At 41.0% G+C, this 20,798-nt stretch overlaps 1 protein-coding gene across 1 annotated transcript in view; it reads left to right on the top strand.

Annotated features, from left to right (window-relative positions):
- Positions 1-20,798, top strand: part of Ostf1 (osteoclast stimulating factor 1) — a 50,119-nt gene that overhangs the window by 26,902 nt on the left and 2,419 nt on the right. The window contains exons 3-9 of the mRNA XM_004638121.3: positions 4,837-4,887; positions 7,328-7,391; positions 9,126-9,179; positions 10,694-10,801; positions 11,688-11,737; positions 14,579-14,657; positions 16,380-16,478. Of these exons, the coding sequence (XP_004638178.1) occupies positions 4,837-4,887; positions 7,328-7,391; positions 9,126-9,179; positions 10,694-10,801; positions 11,688-11,737; positions 14,579-14,657; positions 16,380-16,478 (505 nt within the window). The remainder of the gene's footprint in view (positions 1-4,836; positions 4,888-7,327; positions 7,392-9,125; positions 9,180-10,693; positions 10,802-11,687; positions 11,738-14,578; positions 14,658-16,379; positions 16,479-20,798) is intronic.

The raw sequence follows: 20,798 nt of genomic DNA, 5'->3' as shown, positions 1-20,798 counted from the left end.
AGGAAGTGAGTACAGGGAGTGAGGGCAGATCATGTTAGGCCTGTGGGTCTCCTTTGGGTTTTGCTCAGGGGAAGATGGAAGCAGTTGGGAGGGTCTGAGTATTGGATGTACTAGATAGTGACGCTTTAGAAGAATTCCTCTAACTGAAGTATGGAAAGCCACCTAGGGTAAGGAGGGTTTTGATGCAGCAGTGATTAAGAGCAAAGCAGGAGTTCAGATAGTTAGAAGGCAAAGTAACCAAGGACAAAGAGACCAAGGAGGAATTGTCCTTGATTCTCCTTTCCTATATGCTGGAGACAAGGGCATCCCCTTCATGGGCAGCCAGCTTATTGTTAGCTTCACTGGATTTTGCCTGAGCCCTGCTGTCCCTGGCATCAGAGGTGGCTTCTGAGCACTGATTCATGACCATAAGGCTAGGGCCTTGCTTCAAAGCCCATATCTGTCATTTACTTTCTCTGTGAAGTACTTAACTTCGAGGCCATCAGTTCTTCATTTGGAAATGAAATGCCCTTGACCACTCCCATGGCCTACCACCATGGTGCAGGAAAATATTCAAGGCTACCGTGTGATAAGCACCAGAGAATGGGGGTAACTGCTGTAGCTAATCCGGATATGTATGTGTGCAGGTGAGTCCTCCCAAGGCTTACCTGCAGACAAAATGTTTCTAGGTAAGGGTAGGGTTGGGTGGGCATTTTACTCTCACCTAGAGTTCCAGCGACGTCTTCCTGTGTTGATGGGAACGTGTAGCATCTTAGTTTGTGAGAACTGCCATAACAGTGTGCCACAGACTGCATGGCCTCAGCAACAGAGTATTTCCCCAGAATTCTGCGGGCTACAAGTCCAAGTCAAGGCGGTAGCAGTATTGATTTCCTGTGGCCTTCCCATGGCTAGTGGATGGCTGCCTTTTCCCTGGGATGGCTCCTCTGGTATTCCTGTATCCTAACAGCTTCTTTCAAAAAAAAATTTATATGGTTGGGGCTGCCCTAATAAACTCATTTTAACTTAATTACTATTACAAGATCCTCTTTCAGAACACAGCCACTTTCTCTGAGGTGTTGGGGTTAGTATTTCAGCATAAGGATTCAAAGCTACCTCCTGCTAAGTGCCAGCAATTGGTAGGGAAGCATGAGGCCCAGAAGGGTAGTGCTTAATCCCTGCACCCAGGAAGGGCCATCATCTCATGCCTCTTGTCCTTCTCACTTGTTTCCTGGATTGCTTGTCCCCTGAGGAATAGGGAAGGGGCTGTGTCATCAGCTGCCCCCATGGGCCGTTCAGTGAGTGGACCATTCTCTGCTGCCTCCTTCACTCTAGAGGGGGGTTTGTAGTTGCTGAGTTTTGAGACCTGAGGTGACTGCTTTCCCTACACTCCCTCAGTGTCCTTTGGTGGCTTCACCTTTGTCCTCCATTCTCACTGGCCTCCTCTTCCTCCTCTGGCTCCTGACCTTGTGCTTCCTTCACTTCCACATACAGAGCCAGTTTCTCCACTGCACCTGCATTTTCTGCTAACCAATGTTCCTGAAATGTGGCTTTTGGGCCCACCACCGGCTGAGGTCCTTCTTTCCCTACAGCTGTGGTTCTCAGAGGTCCAGCCTCCTCCCCTTTCCGGCCACACTGTGCTCTCTTCTTCCTCTTGGGCTGTTTAAGCGAAATCTGACCCACAGCAGATCCCATCTCTGAACCATTGCTGTACTATGTGTCTAAGCCCCAGTGACCTGCTTCCTCTTCCACAAGCACTTCTCTGCCCGCTCTGGTCAGAAATGGGGTGCCTCTTCCACCTCTGAACTCCAGCTTTGGTGTTACAGCCACCATCCTCATGGCACGGTGAGCGCATGGTCACCTCAGTGCCAACACTAGGCTTTAGGACTGGCTCAGCCTCGTTAGTGGCTGCATGACCTGAACAAAGTCCCTAACTTCTTATCTCCATGTTCCCATCTGTAGGGTGGGAGTAACAATAATAAAATGTTAGGATTTAAGGGAGAATTCATTGAGGAGATGTCTAAAGCTGCTTTATTATCAGGGAGTAATTGATCTTCTTGGAAGGAGTTTCATTTTTTTCTTTTCTCCTTTTTTCTCTGGTTGTCAACATAGCCAAGGCTGGCCGCAAACTCAGAGGAGTCCTACCTCTGCTTCCTGAGTGCAGGGATCACTTGCATGTGTCACCATGAGTTTCTGTGTTAATAGATATTCACAAACATTTTTGATGGGTTAATATATTGATTAATTTATCTATAATTCTGAGGTGGAGTTTTTCCAGTGCTTAAAAAAATCTTAGGTATTATTAATTATACAAGAGGAAAGAACACATAATACTTAATTTTTTTTTGAAGAGTGTACATTTAAAATGTGACTGAATTTTATACATTTTTCCATCCTCATGAGTCCTAGGCAGTGGTCTGTGTTGCCTAGCCCAAGCCCCATTCCCTGAACTGTCTTCAGTCCACAGGTAGCCTCCCACTCCCTAGGCCTTCCCTAGCTTGGATGTGCCCATATTGTACTCACTGTTAAAATGTTAATATTGTCCCAGAGCCAGGTTCATTTGATATTTTTGTTTGTTTGTTGGCTTTTTTGTTTTTTTTTGCGGTACCGGGGATTGAACTGAGGACCCTGTGCTTGCCAGGCAAGTGCTTATTCTACTGAGCTATCTCCTGGCCCTGTATTTCTTTACAAATTGTAACAAACATGTTACAATTTTGTTGGACAGAGGATGGACAGAGGTACAGTGGCCTGTCCCAGACTGAGTCAGCCTCCTCACAGTCCTGGGCAGCAGGATGCTGGGGGCCTTCCTAAACAGGAGCAGTGCCCTGCAGAAGCCTGGATCCTGTTTTTAGCTATGGGTGTGACCCTTGGAGATAGCAGTGGCCATGCCCACCTGTAGGTGATCCACAGCAGAGGTAGGACACGGTGGCTTGTGTCTCCCAGATCTTGCTAGCCCACTTTTCACCTGTCTTGCTTATAGAGCAAGTCCTGCCACCACCCAACCCTGTTTGGTTCTTATATTTCTCCTCAACCAAAGTCCAATAAAGTGTCAAGAAGAGGAACTGAACTGGAAAGACGAGTGTGATGACACACAGTTATGGAGAGAACAACAGCATCTTCCCCGGCTGGAGGATTATTGATTTCCAAAGAGAAACAGGCAGGACATTGCCCAGCCCTGCCCTGTCCTGCCCGGCTCTGCCTTGCCCTGCATGTAAGGTTTGCTGGGCTCTGCTGGATTCTGCTGGGTTTTATAGCGCCATGAATGGAGAAAGGAGCTCAAGAATGGGAATCTTGAGGCTGAGGTCAGAGCCCAGCCCTGTTCCCCACTCTGATCTGTACATTTATTTTTTAATTTTTTAAAACTTTTTTGGGTCTAGTTATAAAATAGAGATTCTCCCCTTGGCCCAGCCCTGCCTAGTGAGTTGCTGCAAGGACTACATGAGGTTCAGGGCACTGTGCAAGTGAAAGGTGCTGCTGCTGGTGGCTTTGTTGTACTGCTTCATTGTGGTAGACACAGGATGAGGAAGGACATAATTTCCACCTGGTCATGACATGTGATGATCACTAATGGCTATGCCTGGTGCTTCTGTGTGAGAAAGCATTGGTAGGGGCTAGGAATGGGAGTTCCATAGTCTGCCTAGTGTAGATTGAGGCCACGCCTGTCAAGTACCTACCTTATGGCCTCAAGGAAGCTTCTCATCTATGTTATGGCAGTAAGAATTGCACCACATCATAGCGTTATTGGTGAGAATTAAATTAATATTGAAAATGTCCAGACGAGTACCTGGCACACAGGAAGTACTGTAAAGAAATTATTTTTTATTAGTTTCTGGGGCTTTAGGTGGTCAAATCTGAAATTTTAAAAGGGCATTACAGTTTTTCTAAATTTTATATGCGGTCTATATTGCATAAGCCAACAAAAGCAATGCCCTGGGAATCACGTTACCAAGAATATATGGACTAGGAATAGGAATAGACTCCCAGCTTGTGCGGAGCACTGCAGTGTTGCGTGGCTTGCTCACCCTCATACCCTGTAGTTCTTCAAGGAGAGAGGAAAGAGGAATGTGGTTACAAACCAGAGAACACGCCGGAAATAGAGATGTGCTTACCTCACCGACTCACTGTTTTCTCATTTCTGTTCCATGAATAAGATGCCAGGAATTTAAAAGTAGGTCCTCACTGAAAAATTTATGCTGTCTTGCTGGTGGTTTCCTACTGGATAGCATGAATACTGTAGCAAAAAAATGTGATTTTATGATTATGAAATTATCTTCTACTGCCTCCAGCAGGCTGAAGGATTTGGTAGACCACTTTCTTAGCCAGGTTAGGAAAAAAAAATTCCTAGTTTCTTTGGAAGAAACTATTTTGCATGTAGTGGGATTGTAACTCTGGGAACTACTGATTAAGAGAATCAATTCTGCGCTGTTGTTTCGAAGGATTAAAAAGAGAGAAGCCTTTTCTTACCTGACAGGAATTGGTTGCCTCTTGTTGCCTTAGCTGAAAAGCAAGTCTGACCTAATGGTGGTTGTGGCAGACACCACCACTGCACAGAGGTCATTAATTTGAAAACCAAATCAGCACAGAGAAGGATCAAAACGGCCAGACTTAGTCGCATTTTCCAAATGATGCATTTCACCAAACCACAAAGGACAAGCACAACTGGAAAGATGGCTGGGGATGTAGCTTAGTGGGAAACTGCGTTCTAGCCTTAGTATTTTTTCTTCTTAATTCTGCATTGTATATAAAGATACTTTAGATTTGGAATTACATAATTAAATAAATAATATTCTTTTTTTAATAAATAATATTCTAATTCATGGAAGAGTCACATGGAGTCAAACTGTTTTTTTTTTCTTTAAGCCAGATGAGTTGTACTTCGAGGAAGGTGATATTATCTACATTACTGACATGGTAAGTCCAGGTTACATCTTGCAGTACCATCTCTATACCAAAGTTATACAGTGTAACACTATTTTAAAATACTAATGGCATTACAAGTTATTTAGATGTGTATGTACACAGAAATACATATAAAGAAGTTCTTTGATCTTAGCACAATTTATAGTAGCACAAGATTGAAAGTAGCCCTTTTGTTCATCATTAGCAAGATAGCTGCCTCGCCTTTGGTTGTCCAAATACAGAATGCCATGCAGCTGTAAGGAGGAGCCATGAATACCTCTGTGCTGTTGTGCAGAGTGTGCGGTGAATACAGCCAGGTGAAAAATGCCTTGATTTGCCTAAGAAAGGCTGAGGGAATGTGCGTGTAACTCTGTCCCTATGATTTAAAATGAAAAATAAAAGGTGAATCAAAATTTTATAAAAATAAATTGGCAAGGCATGAGAGGAAGTGGTCCAAGTGACACTGAATTTCAGCAGTTTGTCAAATCAGCTGCCATGGAAATTCTGCAAAGGACAAAAAGAACAGCCAGGAAAAGAAAGACAGTTTTAAAATCATGATCTAGTTGGAGAAGCATTGTTAGTTTCTGAGACTGTTGTGTGACTCTTGTGGTGGGGATCACACAAGTCAGTAGATCGGTGGTTTTGGTCCCCAGGTGTTCAGCATGTGACGCAGGCAGGAGGTGCAGGTGTGCAATCAGTGAGGTTGGGTAGAAACTCAGTAGACCTTCATTTGATTTGTATATGTGTGGTGTTTTATCTTAAAATAAGCAAAAAAATGACCAACCAAATTCTTTAAATTTACATTAAAAGAAATAAGGCTCCTTTGAGAAATGTCTAGCAGATGTGTATTAGCAAAGGTACAAAATAAACTCAGAAAATTCATTATTAGAAAAGGAGAAACTTCCAAGGACTAAGAGAGTCATACTAGAAGGACTGAGGAGCTCACAAGAGACTCTTCCAATGGTCTTGAAAGGAGAATGTGAGCATCAGTTAGTACAACAGCTCCCAAGGATTACCATACAGTCCTTATGTTACCTCCGAACCACCACCATCGTCAGTGTGAGAGGATGCTAGGGAACCAACATTTCCTTCTGACCACCAAGAGGGAAGGAATCGTGTCTTTCAGCTTTTTTATGACTTTATCTGCAGGTAATCCAAGAGTTGATGAGAGAAAATTTCTCTTTAAGGAGATATGCTATTTAAATAAGGGAGCGATAGGCTCTCCCCACTTTGCAACCCTATAAAATAATGGATCAAGGCAGAGATCATCATTGTAATGAACATTACAGAAACAGAGGCCATTATACATTACTGTATTCTGCTGGAAGAAATCAGTGCTACCTGTGAAACAGCCTCACCAAAAATGTGAAGCTGAAATTCTAGTTAAGCCTCTAGAACTACCTGCCAGTTCTTGGGCGGTACAGGGAACAGAGGAAGATGTTTAGTGATAACACAGATATGCCACAGGCACAATGCAGACTGCTGGAACTCTGCAGAGCAAGTAGGTTTCTTTCACAAGCACACTGTAAGAGGTTAAAAAAAGAATAGAAGGGAAATATAAAAGAGGCAAATCTGTCATATTGTGTGGTCCTCTGTTTGGATCCCAAATTATGGGGCAGCTGGGAAATTTGATTATGACCTACACATTGATGATACCAAAGAATTATTATTCAGATAATTGTGAGTTTGATAATGCATTACAGTTGTCTTGAAAAAATTCCTTTCAGTGTTACATATTGATATATTTACAGATGAAATATCTACAATTTATTTCAAAATAATGTCAATGGGAGGAGCTTGTGTTTAGAGGTTATATATGAAACATTATCTGGAATTAGATGATTCTTATAATTGGGAAATAGTTTATTATTTTGCCTTTGGTTGTCCAAATACAGAATACCATGCAATGATAAGAAGGAGTGATGAATATCTCTGTGCTGTTGTGCAGAGTGTGCACAACACTCTGTTCCTTCTACTTTTTTATAGGTTTAAGTTTTTCTATGATAAAATTTGCCCATGGCAAATAAAGGCAAAATTAAGAAATCTTTAGAAAACCCCTCAAAACATAAGTACCTCAGCGTAAAAGAAATTGAACTCTAGACAAAAAGTCCTCTAATCAGTCAAAACTATGTAATATTTCCCTTCTCTTTTCTAGTACCTGATTTGTTTGACTGTTGAGGGTCTGTGATGAAGCATATTTGATTTGTTGCAGGCGGCTCTTTGGTTTTTGTTTTATTTTGTTCTGTTTTTACAGGTGGCTCTTTGGATACTTGTTATTAAATGGTGAGGGAAATAGAGATCCGGAGCCGGAATGTAAGGGACTTGATAGATAAATATGGGCAGGGCCAATGGGCATTTTGTAAAACAGGTCTGCCTTGTGAGCAAGACAGCTTGTAAGTGATGGAATGCAAATGGGATTTGGCACTACTTAATTTAAATCTTCTTTCACCAGAGTGATAGCAATTGGTGGAAAGGAACCTCCAAAGGCAGGACGGGACTGATTCCCAGTAATTATGGTAAGTGTCAGTGGAGTGGCTTTCTTTAGCTATGCTGTATTCATTTCCAGTTTCCCAGTTCTTGAGGCCTTTCTGCTTGCAGCTGGGGCTGGAAAATCAAAGGAGTCATTACCAGCCTAGTACATTTCCCACTCCCGAGCCTCCTGTTAATCAAGTGGCCGTGAACACCAGATGTGCTTGAGTCCAACTCCTTGGTTTAAGAGAATGAGTTGCAGCATTGTTGAAAAAAACCCAAGGTTTGCAGGGAAGTGCTTATGGTTGCACTTTATCCAGTGCTCGCTCGCATGCTCGCTCGCTCACTTGCTTGTGTTCTCTCTCTCTCTCTCTCTCTCTCTCTCTCTCTCTCTCTCTCTCTCTCTGCTGGTAACTGAATCTCACAGATTGTTCCTGGCATGAGCCTTTTCATTTGGAAACAAAATATCCCATTCTGTTAATTCATGTTTGGGTGGGAAGTTCATGAAATGCTGGTCACAGCAGTGTGGGGGACTTGAATACTGACATGGCTCCTGCCATGAAGCTCCTTCTGGCTGGAAGAGGGAAAACAACTCATAATCTGTAAGTAGAAATCAGCAAAACCCAGAGAGGAAGAAGTGGAAGGATTAAATCCCAGAACCTTGTTTACCAATCCTTCTACTTCTCACTAAGAAGGTGCTGCACAGTTAAGAGGCTAAGTGCTACCTCAGGGAGTCATTGCCCTCATATGCATAGCAAAAGGGTTGAAAGCATCAGGGCACCTCAAGGACCTCTGTAGACTTAAGCTTACATGAACCACTGGAATGATAAAATTGGCACCAGGTCCCAACTTCAAGCACTGGAGAAGGGCTTCACAGATGTCAAGAGGGTGTGGGGTGAGGGCTGTGTGCTGGACCCCACACAGTGGTGCTACTCACTGGTCGAGGGCGGTACTGTTCTGTAACTAAACAAAACACTTTCAACATTTCTACACTCCTCTAAACTTTGGAATCTTTAACATATCTTTACAAGTGGACTGCATTTCCAGTCTTGAGAAGGGAGGATTGATGTCTTTCTTTCTTTCTTTTTTTTTTTGGTATCGGGAATCAAACTCAGGATCTTGCTTGGGCTTGCTAGGCAGGCACTGTGTTTTTGAGCTATATCTCCAGTCCCTCTCTAGTCTTGATCATAAACATGAATAGAAAATGTGTTTCTGCTGCCTTGGATCTGTGTCCTGTTACAGCCCTTTAATGGTGGGAGGGGGAGATTCTAAAGTCCTTGAACCACAGGCTTCTTTTGGACTCATACTCATTCTCAGACCACGGTGAGCATACCTTTCGATTGTCCTTTCTGAATACAGGAAGCAAAACTTTCCCCCATCCTCACCTGCACACATACAAGGGATTCGGAATTTGGACTTGGGTTGCTTTTTTTATTTGCATGTTTGTGAGTAGATTTCTTCATAAACTATGGGTCATGAATCTGCTTCGTTTTGTTTATATTTCCAGTTAATTGCTGTTTTCTTTTGTTTATACTTCTAGTTAATTATGTGTTACTATGTTATTGTTTGATTTGGTTTTGTTTAACACATAATTGAGCTCTTTCTAAAGTAGGCACTATTGAGTTTATTTGGTGTTATTTTTTTAATCCATGCTAAGGATAGCTGTCTTGTCCAAGGCCCTAGCGCTCAGGAATCTGGGTGGGTCCATGGGGCATGAGTGGATTCAGCAAATCACCCAAGAGTGCTCAACATTGGCCTTGTACTTTTTCTTTTTAATCTAGTGGCTGAGCAGGCAGAATCTATTGATAATCCCTTGCATGAAGCTGCCAAAAGAGGTAGGTGCAATTTATTTAGGTGTAATTTCTTTTGCTTGAGGGACATAATATAGTAAAATCCACAAGCTTGATAGTTTGGTGAGTTTTGACAAATACACCCGTAGAACTAACATCCAGATTAAGATCCAGAACATTTCTATCATCCTGAAAGATTCCCTCCTGTACCTTCCCACTAGGCAGTCTTTGCACTAATTTCTGTCACCCTAGGAGGGAGTGATTTTAATTTTAATATGCAGTCAATATACAGTTTGAACTATTTTACCCACTCTGTGCTCCATGGTGGGAATAGCGAAGTGGAGAAACATGGTCTACGATGCCCAACACTCAGAGTCAGACTGAGGAGGGATATGTGTAACAGGTTACTAAAACAGGTATGGGATGGTGCACAACTGTGATCTGGGGTCCTGGGCAGTTCAGTAACTAAGTGAGACCTGATTTCAACATCAAAAGTTTTAAAATGCCTGTGGATGTAGCTCAACATGAAGGCCTGGAGTTCCATCTCTAGTGTTAGAAGGAAAAAAGGGAAAGGGAGCCAAGGAAGTGTTTTAGTAAACAGCCATAGTGGCAGAGTGAGTCACTGGGGGCAAGAATATGTAGGCATCTTGGGGCACAGAATTCAGGAGAGTGTTGGTGTGGGAGGTTTTGGCCAGAGAGGGAGTGATCAAGAGGGATTAGTCTTGGACCTTGTTCAGGGCTTTCTCTGTACATAATGGTTGTCAGCTAGCAGCACTGACCCTCCGCTCTAGTCCTGGGCACAGTTGGCAGTGTCTGGAGACGCAGTGACTATGTCCTGGATGCCTTCTTTCGGGTACAGGCTGGAGATGATGGAAACACTGTGTAGGACAAGGACCAAGATAGCATCTCCAGCCCCAAGGATGGTCCTGCTCCTGTTGGGAAATTCCATTGGAGATCCAGGGTCTACCCCACTGGGTGTAACCCTCCTCAGTGAGCTCCATTTCGTTGTTTTTGACCTTTTTGAGATGTGAATGCGCAGAAAGAAATTAATTTGTTTAGCATTATTAAACTGTCACTTAAAACATTTGTAAGTTATTTGGAGCATTAACTTGAGGATTTTAATTTAATAGTGTAACATTATTACAGAGGTAGCTTTGAGTAGGTTAATTAGTGTTTTGCTTGCAAGAACTGAAAATACACTTTAAATATGAGTAGTAATAGTTTCTGTTTAAAAATTTAGGTTTGACTGTTTTTCCTAAGTTCTAGGATTTCACAAAGAAAGAACAATATATCTGTAACATTATATATAAATACCTGAAATGGGCCCATTTAGGCAAGCTTTCCCATTAGCCTACCATTAAAAATTGATGTTAATGCTTTCCGTTAACGAGGTAGGAGTCAGAATGTACCCCAATCAATGCATTAGTGGGTAGGCCTTCCATTTAGACTTGCTGATTAATCCATTGGAAATGGAAATTTATGAAGGATAAAATTGATTTAAAAGCGAAACAGAATAAAAGTCTTTTTCTTCCATTTTTATAAACATAAAACCCCTGCAGGAAACTTGAGCTGGCTGAGGGAGTGTCTGGACAACCGAGTGGGTGTCAATGGCCTGGACAAAGCTGGCAGCACTGCCTTGTACTGGGCTTGTCATGGAGGTCACAAAGGTATGACGTTTTGTTTGTCATTGTACATTGTTCCACCTAAGGGAGCCAGATTTACAAAAGTGACAAAACATCATTAGCTGTTCTTTTTTTTTTTTTTTTTTCCATTAGCTGTTCTTTTCAAATCCTTTAGAATGTTGGCCAAAAGCCTGTTCCAGAGGTCCGCACACCCTGGGTGGAAGGTTGGCATCACTGCATGAAGGGCTTGCTGTTTTGGGTCAGATACTTTCTTTCCTCTGAGGTTTAAACAGTCATAGGAAAGCAAGCCTGTTCTCTGATCCTACAAGAGGAAAGGGCAAATTTGGTTTTTCTAGCTTTCCTTTCTCCAAGATACAGTGTTACGATTTGCATTTTAAATTGAATACAAATGGCCAGCATCAGGGGAAAGCATCTGCTTAAGTTTGTGATTCAGGTGATACTTTTTCTGTTACAATAAATAACAACAAATTGAACTTCTAGATGTATTTCATCCAGGTCAAAAATCTACCACTTTCTACCTTTCCCGACCATGTAAAAAATAAGCCCAACCATAAGAAACTGAAAGCCAACAAATTAAATGGCATAGCCAAAGGAAAATGTGACTCTCCCTAGAGAAGCCCATTTCCTTTTCGCCAATAGATTTCTGTTATGTGAATATTGAGCACTGTGCTATAGCAAATGTAAAAATATTCCTGTAATAGATGTCAAATGAAAATGCAAAAGCCACTATCTGAAAAAAATTTATCCTGTAAGAAATCATTTTAGATTTGTAGGCTTTTCTTTAGATAAATTTTGAGAAATTTTTTACAAGATTTTTCTTGAAGGTCCTGCTAAAGAATACTATTGATCATACCTGTTTAATCAGGCTTTTACTTTTTATTAAGAGATATCTTTTCCATTTGAATTTCAGATATAGTGGAAGTGCTATTTACTCAGCCAAATATTGAACTGAACCAACAGGTAAGACTGCTTATTATAAGGAAATCACTGAACACACCTGCCTTGTTTTTCTTTGGTAAAATATAGCTTATGAGCATGCAAAATATTTCCATCAGAATACTATAAATGTGTAGATCTTTTGTCTTTCATTTTGGGGTGATAGAACCTGGGACCCCGCACATACTAGGCAGTCATTGTACCACTGAACCATGCCCCCAGCCCTTAAGCACATAGTTTTTCAAAATTATTGTGTTAAAACTATAATTGTTATTGTTGCTATTACTATTATTACTACTATTGTTGGTTATTTTAAGACAAGGTCTTGCTGTGTGGTTCACACTGGCCTTGAACTTACTACCTAGTACAGACTGGCCTCAAATTCATAATAATCCTTCTGCCTCAGCTTCCCGAGAGCCTGATTACAGGTGTGTGCCTCCATGACTGGTTTTTAAAAACACAAAGTACCCACCCCAATTCCATTTATTATTTTCAGCATTCTGTTCTTTCTTGTACTGTGTTAGTTACTTCTCTCTTATTTCTGAGACAAAATACCTGACACTCAAAGTAAAAGGAGTAAATGTTTGTTTAGCTCATAAATGGTAGAGGTTTTAGTCCATAATCAGCTGGCTCCAACGCAGGGTGGTGTGGCAGAGGGGTATCACAGAGGAGACACAGTTCATGGTGGGCAGGAGTTAGCACAGCAACAAGGGATGGCCACTGCTCTTTCTATCCCTTACATCTTACCCAGGCTGTTTATCACTCATGTCCTTAATTGCAGTGCCCTTCATCCTAGTATTGTGCCATGAATCAGTCCCAGCACTACACAGTCCAGATCCAGCCACCTCTGAAGAAGCCCCACTTATGACCACATGATGCGTTGGGGGGACATCTGGACACAAGCCATAGAATGTACCTGCCTTTGTGTTAGTAGTAGGCTTGTGGAGCTTTCCTGTCATGTATCATCTTCATGTGTAATTTGGCTTCCCATTTGGTTGGTGAAGAATTAAACTTGCTGTCTGCCCTGATTTTTATCTTGTAGCACTCTTAACACCCAACATTGTCTCATTTTTCTAATTATTTTATCATAACTTTGGCTATATTATTAGGTGTTTATATTATTACCACTGTCTAAGTAGCAGGACAATTTTTGTTTCTGTACTTAACTATTGACTTTATGTGAGTACTTTTTGTGTGTTGCCAAGCTTCTATGAGTTTTATGAGCTTTTTTAAAAATTTTATGTATTTGGTTGTTGCAGGGTCTTACTTATAGTGATCCTCCTGTTTTCAGCCTCCCCAGTATTGGGCTTACAGGTGTGAGCCACTACTCTCGGACTCTGTGGCCGGCTCAGCCTGCCCTGGAGGTGGAGCTGGCACAGCATGTGGTGCTGGGGATCGAACTGTGGTCCCTGCCTAAGCTTGCCTAAACAGGCACTTTAGCCCGCTGAGCCATGTCACTGACCTTAAGTGCTCTTGATGTACTGTTCTAAAATGTGTAAGATAACCAGTGACTTCTTTTCTCCCTGGACTCATACTTTCAGCCACCCCAAGCCTCACTGTCCAGTCTGAGCAACTTGGTGTCATTGCTATTTTTCTGGGAGTCTCCTTTCTTTCTGCTCTCCTTACTTTTCTGGGTCCTCTGTCTTTTGCCAGGGACCAATTTCATGCAGAATCTTTTTTTTTTTTTTTTTTGATTATATATAATTTTATTTTATTTTAATTTTTGAGTCATGTAGATTCTTGAGAAAGGGACTTGAGGTTGATTACATAATGATTAAGGAATGATCACAGTGCTAGCTGAACATAATTTCCCTCAGAATTTCGGAAACACAGCTGCATGACGTTCTTGTTTCCAGAGTTGCTTTGCAGAGTCTGATGCCATTTTGGCGCCTGGATTAATGAGGTCTCTGTTACTGTAATACAGTACCCAAGGCAGGCTACTTTCTGATGAAGTTATTTGGTGAACAGAAGATAAGTCATGGCACTGGGATTTGCATAACTTTGGTGAAGGCCTTAAGGAGGGTGGCCACTCACTTATGGAGTGGCAGACTTACATTGCCTGGCCTTGCCCATACTCAAGGAGAGTGACTGTACAGTGGTCTCTACCAAGGGGTAGCATTCTACGGGTCTGTCTTAGAATTCTTCCATCAGAATCTCTTATTTTACTGTTACTTTGAAGTAGCACCCTTTTCCTGTTTCCTGACGCAGTACCGTCTTACAACTCTGATATTTTAATTATAGCCTTTAAAATGTCTCTGCTATTCATTGTACTAGCTTTTTTCTGAGAGCCATTTATTTGTTTCCATCTTTCCTCCTCTCTTGCTGGCTCCCCTCAAATACCTAGTTACTTGATCCGCCCCCCAATGCCCCCCCCCCCCCCCCCGCCGTTGGTCTGTACTACTGCTTACACCTGTGTCCACAGCTTGGAAACTCTGGCTCTTTCCTCAACAGGGTAATCCTGCTCTCTTTATGTAGTCACCTGGCAGCAAGGAGGTCCTGGGTTCTAATTACTTCATACTACACTTTCAAACAGTACCCATGTTTTCACCTTGTACCTCATACCTGCCCCTGTGTCTCAATGAATCTGATTCCTCATCCTTGGTAGGTCTCTGTGAGGACAGTCCTGCTTGCCTTGTCCTGGTTTCCTTTTAGCCTGTGCTTTGCTGTACCAATTTCCGCCCCTCTATCCCCCCCCATCTCCCCAAAATGACTCATTTCTTTTTGAGTCTTCTTTCTGTTCCCTTTTGAATTCTATATGGCTCTCTAACTTTGTTCTCATTTTAGGTTTTGGTAGATTAAACTTAATGTCCACATTCAGCTCATCGTTTGCTTTTCAATTTCTATTTTCCTTTTCTGTCACCATAGAACAAGTTGGGTGATACAGCTTTGCATGCTGCTGCCTGGAAGGGTTACGCAGATATTGTCCAGTTGCTTCTGGCAAAAGGTAAAGTTTGTTCTGAGTTTGTCTGGTCTATGTTCACCCTGAAAGACCATCCTATTTGAAATAGTAGGAAAAATAATGGCATCCTTATTTTGAAACTGAAATTTTTAAGCCCCTATTCTATCAGTATTACAGTATTGTTAGGGTAGGGTGACATTACTAGGGTTTGCTCATGTCAGTTTTTATTATAAATTAAAACCTTTTAAGTTACATATTTACTTTCAGAAAGAACTTATTTGCATATCCACAGGATTATAAGAATTTAGAGGGAAAGGGTGGTTAGACTTCTGTCATGGAAAGCTGCCAGGGAAACCTTACTGCTTAGCTGCCAGGTCCTACTGTCAGGAAAGTTGAGGTAGATCAGAAAGAGTGCGATGTCTTGCTTTGAGCTGAGCAGACACCTTAATCTCATTTATATATAATTTGGAGGGAACAAGGAAATTATGGCCCAATCATCAATCCACTTTTGTTACATAAATATTAATTAACCTTTACAGAGGACCACCCATACCACACCTTGGCCCAGAAGACTGTAATGTAGTTGGTATCCCTGAGTCTCAAGTTGTGGGGTCATGATCACAAATTTTAAGTATGTGATGATGTAAGCTTCTATTCTCCAAGGTCAGACCCTGACCACTATGTGCCCCCTGAAGGTTAGGATGAGGCTCTGTACTCTAGTGTGGCAGCCACTAGCTATTTGTGCAGCTGAGCCCATGAAGCAAGGCTGCCAGAATTGAGAGGTGGTGTAAGTATGAAATGCACACCAGATTTTGAAGATTTAGTGAAAAAGATAAGATATTCCAATAATTTGGTATGATTACATATTGAAGTAATAACCTTTCACATATATTAAGTTCAATAAAACAGTATTAAAATTAATTTCACATTTTCCAAATTTGTTAACTAGATTTTAAAAAATTTTACATATGGCTCACTTTGTATTTGTGAGCACTGATACAGAGGAACTTGAGAAACAACTGTACTTTTCCTCTAGCATGCAGCATGGTTTTGTGTATGTGTTGATACATGTAGATAGACGTGCTGATGCACTGAGGGTGACAAGAGCGCAGGCCCACTTGTATGAGTGCTTGGTACCCTGGAGAGGAGAGAAGATGGAGAATAAAATGGGATTTATATTTTTGCTGTGTATACTTGTGTGTTTCTCAGTATTAGCAATACAAATATATTACCAATTCTGTTGTAATTTTAGATGGAAAGACAAAATAGAAGAGGGTTTGGGACAGTGAATTGACAAACAATGAATTGTCTTCTCATTTTATTGTGTTTTGGTTTTTGCTAGTTTGCATGAAAGTAAACGCAAAGATACAAAATACGAATCTCTTGAAGCTCAATCCAAATGGTCTTTTCAAAAGACCCTTGAGCAGAAAAGTCAAAGGGTATGTTGAATTTAAGGGCCACAAACTCTGGTGGACACTTGTGCCCACAAGAAATTACATGTTGGTTTAGGCTTTATCAAGGGCACAGAGAAGTCACTTAGAAGTCCACTTCAGCCCTGTGGGGACTGGGTGAAAGGCAGCATTTCAGTGGAGTATAATTATCACAGGTGTAGCCACGAGCTCCTGGATCAGAAATGCCCAAATACACTGTTCTGACCCAGAGTTATTCTCTAGTTACTTTTGCCAAAGTGATTAGTCTTGGTGGAAAGAGGGTTGGCTATTGCTATTGTCACTAAAATACCTAACTTACCTTTCTTGTGCTGGGAAGGTGCTAGAACGGACTTGCGGAACAATGAGAAGAAGCTGGCCTTTGATATGGCCACCAATGCTGCCTGTGCATCACTCCTGAAAAAGAAGCAGGGCACAGGTATTGGATTTATTTATTTATTTATTTATTTATTTATTTATTTATTTATGGCAGAACTGGGGACTGAACTCAGGCCCTTGCGCTTGCTAGGGAAGCGCTTAGTCTACTAAGCCATCTCCCTGGTCTGCTAGGTATTGGTTTTGAATCCTTCTTTCTCTTCTTGTTCCCTCCTGACTAAGATTTACCAGCTAATTAATGGGGGAAAAATTTCTTCTTGAGAAACTCTTCAGATGATTGTGCAGCTTTATTATATTCCTCTAAATCAGAACCTCCAATATAGAAGAACACCCTCAAAAAACCGAAACTTGGGAGTCTACAGATCTTTCAGTATTTTCTGTTGTTCCTTGCAATCAATTTTTAATAACCTTGCTTTTCATGACACTTCTTTTAAGGGAACTGTGGTCTCCACTCCTTCATTTCAGATAGGTACTTGTGAGTGGGTATGGATAATTATTATTTAAATTACCCATTAGCTCTGAGATTATATTTAAATGAAGATATCAGTGAACTATTCTAGACTTCGCTAACATTTTGGAATTTATTCATAGTACTGTGGATGATTTTTCAAAACACAGTTGAGGTATACATGCTTAATGACAAAAATATTTGTTGATGTGAGAGAATAAGTTTTTTTTTTTTTTTTTTTTTCTGGAAGTACTGGGGATCAAACTTGGGACCTAAGAATGTTTTTACAAAAAGAGACTGAGGAGAGCCAGGGATATAGCTCAGCAGCATAAGCACCTGCCTGGCAAGCACAAGGTCCTGAGTTCGATCCCTGGTACTGCCAAAAAACAAAAAAATACCAAAAAAAAAAAAAAAAAAAAAAAAGACTGAAGAAGAGTTTGTGGTTGTTGTGAAAGGTGATAAAACACAGTTGAATCACTTGTGATTTTTGGCCTCTCGGTATGTAGCCGATTAAAGATTCTTTCCTCCATTAATTCTTAGGAACCCTGGGAGGATATGTCTTGTACACTTCTGTCTCTCCTCTCTTTCCTTTCTGTTCATCACCAGTGTCCTGACCCCTGCCAAGCCCAGAGACTTATTAAAAAGAAGAGTAGGAAAAGGTTTGGACAGAGGAGACAATAAGTCCCCTTTTTCCTTGTCAAGCCTTTCTCATTTTGTGTTTGGCACTTTAGTACCCCTTTAAAGTATATGGCTGAGACAGTGTGAAATGTGAATCAGTTTGGGAATGTTATTTATGCCATGAATATTTACTGGCAGAGCTGTTCTGTCTTTAACGATTCATTTACCCAGTTGCATCTATTAAGATGCCTGAGGAAATGTTTATCAGCTCAGCTGTACTGCCCAGGTGCGCTTTACGGGGAAGTCACCTTTGCAGCAGTTTGGGAGGCCACTTTTGCTGAGCCAGCTTCTCCTTGGCTTCAGGTTGGGTCAGGAAAGAGACTGTGGCCTGGCTCCCTTTCTTTGTTGCTGGCTGACTTTCTGCTGAGGAAGAGGAGGAGTTAGGTTCCTCCTGAGCAGCCCGTCTCACCCTTACTTGGAGTGCGGTTGTGATGGATGGGCAAGGACGGTTCCATGCCTCATTCTCCACAAGTGGACCCAGAAGCCTAGTCCTGAGCAGGAGGAGCCGAGGAAGTAGCCGGAGAGCCCTCTGCCTCTCGCCTTCCTGCAGCCTTTGCACAGACTGCTGCTCTCTTCTCTGTTCACTCCTTGTGTTTGTAGTCTGCCTTCCTAAATTTGCATTGATTACATAATGGATTGGTTAATGAGGTAATCTTAGGGCCTAGCAATGGCAAGGGATGGATTTTCAGATCAGTTTTTGTGTTTTATTTCTGTTTTTTTTTTTTTTTCTCGTTTCATTCTATCAAAGTAGAAAGGGAAAGAGCATTGCTGTTTGTCACTCGGGCTTTCACTTGAAAAGCTACATTTTTAACTAGACTCACACAGAGTTGAAAGTTCTTGGGTATGTGTTGGAGAGCACAAAATATTTTCCTTCAAGTTCTGCACACTCCCCATGAGGAGAATGAAGACAGAGCAATGTGCAGGCTTCCCAGGATTCTCCTAGGAGGGGTGTGGCTTGCTAAATGAGCCTGTCCCTGCATTATACCCACTCGCTCTTCCTTTCTTTCCCTCCTGTACAAGACAAATCTGCTTCTACCTCCCTTTGACTGATCCCTCCTTTCCCATCTTTGTTCTCAGTACCATTTTTCCAAACCTACAAAGAATATATTTTTAAAAATATCATTAGCATACCTAAAATTAGTAATTCTTTAATACCTTGTCCTTGGGTTAAAGTTGTTGTTTTCCTCATATACTTATTTATTCTGTTTGTCTATTTTGTTTTTAGTTTCTCAAGTAAGGGTCCACATCTACTCAGTTTGTTATTGGTGCATGTATCTCATTTTATGTTAAAAATCAGTATTCCCTTTCTCTTTTTCCTGTTTGTAGCCTTGCAATTTCTGGATTAAATAAACTGGATCAGCTGACTTGAATTTCTCAGTCTGGACATTGCTGATTGTAATCCTGTGTTTCTGTTGTGTCCTCTTGTCTTCCTTAGGTGTTGTATAGAATATACTATTAGAGGGATGTAATCCTGGTTGTCCCTCTTGCTGTGTGAGCAGTGTCTAGATCTGCTGTTTCATTGATGGTTACAAAATGGAGATACTATAATTCGTTTACTGCTTTCTTAGTTCTTAGCTGGAACCTTCCATAAACAATATGTCCTTCATCAGTTGTTATTTACCTAGAGGAATAGTTCTTTTTCTAGAGGAATAGTATGAACAAAGCAAACATTTGATTTTTGCCCTTTAAGATATTTCTTTTCTTTTCTTTCTTTTTTTTGGAACCAGGGATTGAACTCAGGCCCTTGTACTTGCCAGGGAGGTGCTTATAAGATTTTTCTAAGTGATGAACTGGTTTGATCCTCACATTCTCTGAAGGCATCCAAATGAGTTACATTCCGTGTATGTTTGAACTATTTGATGGACTTTAGTCTATTGCATTAGTGGCATTATTGATACTCCATCTTTGACTGGTGGAGGCCTCTAATTTAGGTTGGATCCTTAACCCTTCTCCCATGACATATGTTTAATAGGATCCTTGTTTTACAGCTTGACAAGAGTTTTGAGTCCATCTCTAAAATTTTCTGCCCAAGACTTGTACTCAGTCATGTTTCCTGGTTGAGCTGGGATGTGGTCTTACAGTCCATGAACTGACTGGCATGTCCTACATTGTTGGAGCTCCAGCAGTGTGTCTTTGTTTACATTTCATTTTCTCCTTATCCTTAGAATTATATTTAAGGTAATCAGTTGCTGTAAGAATTTGTCTAGAAGCTTGAATAGGTCAGCTTCTTCCTGTTAAGCCCTTTTACTGTTGGTTTAACATTTGATGATTCTGATTTTGTTTTTTTTTTAAATTTTTTTTCAAAGAGAAAAAAATAGTTTCAAAACAAGATAATAGTGTAACAATAGTTAATACAGTGTATATTGTTATCTTTAAGTTACTCAGAGTACAAGATATAGATATTTAATTGCCCAAACAATATTAGCACAAACCTTTTTTTCAATTAAGAAAAATTAGTAGGTTAACTATCTTAACTAACTTGTGTGCTTTTCCCTTTTCTCCTTCTGGCACTCCAGTTTTTCTTCCCATTTTACAATCTCTGTTGTACATTTTGAATCTTACTCTTTTCAGCTTCTCACACAAGGGAGACAATACGATGTTTGCTCATGTGTGTCTGGTGTATTTCACTTATGAATATATTCTCAAGGTGTATCCATTTACTCATAAATGTCTCCAGTTTACCCTTCTTTATAGCTGAGTAGTACTCCAGTGTGTAAAAGGACCTTATCTTTTTTATCCGTTTTCTGGTTGACATGCATTTGGGTTGTTTCCAAGATTTAGCTATTACAAATTGTGCTCCTGTAAACATGTGCACATATGTTGCTCTGGTATGGTGTTTTTAATTCTTCTGGGAAGATACCCAGAAGAGGAATAACTGGGTCAAATAGAACCTCCAATCCTAGTTTTCTGAGGAATGTCCACACTGATTTCCACAGTGGTTGCAGCAGTCTGCACTCCCACCAACAGTAGAGAAGGATTCCTTTTTCCCTACAGCCCTGCCAGCATGTATTATTAGCTGACTTGTGGATGATAGCCATTGTTTCTGGGGTGAGATGGAATCTCAGCATTGTTTTTTTTTCAAAGTTTTATTGATAAACAGATAGCAATGAGACAGTTTCAAATCCAATCAGAAGTACAATTTCAACAAATAATACACTGCATATATTCTTCTTAGTGGTTAATTGCTGTACAAGATGTGGACTTGTGATCCTATTTACAAACACCATTAGAACAAAT

The sequence above is a fragment of the Octodon degus genome, unplaced genomic scaffold, assembly GCF_000260255.1.
Source record: "Octodon degus isolate 3935 unplaced genomic scaffold, OctDeg1.0 scaffold00095, whole genome shotgun sequence".
NCBI classification, from domain to species: domain Eukaryota; kingdom Metazoa; phylum Chordata; class Mammalia; order Rodentia; family Octodontidae; genus Octodon; species Octodon degus.
This window is presented reverse-complemented; position numbering and strand designations above follow the sequence as displayed.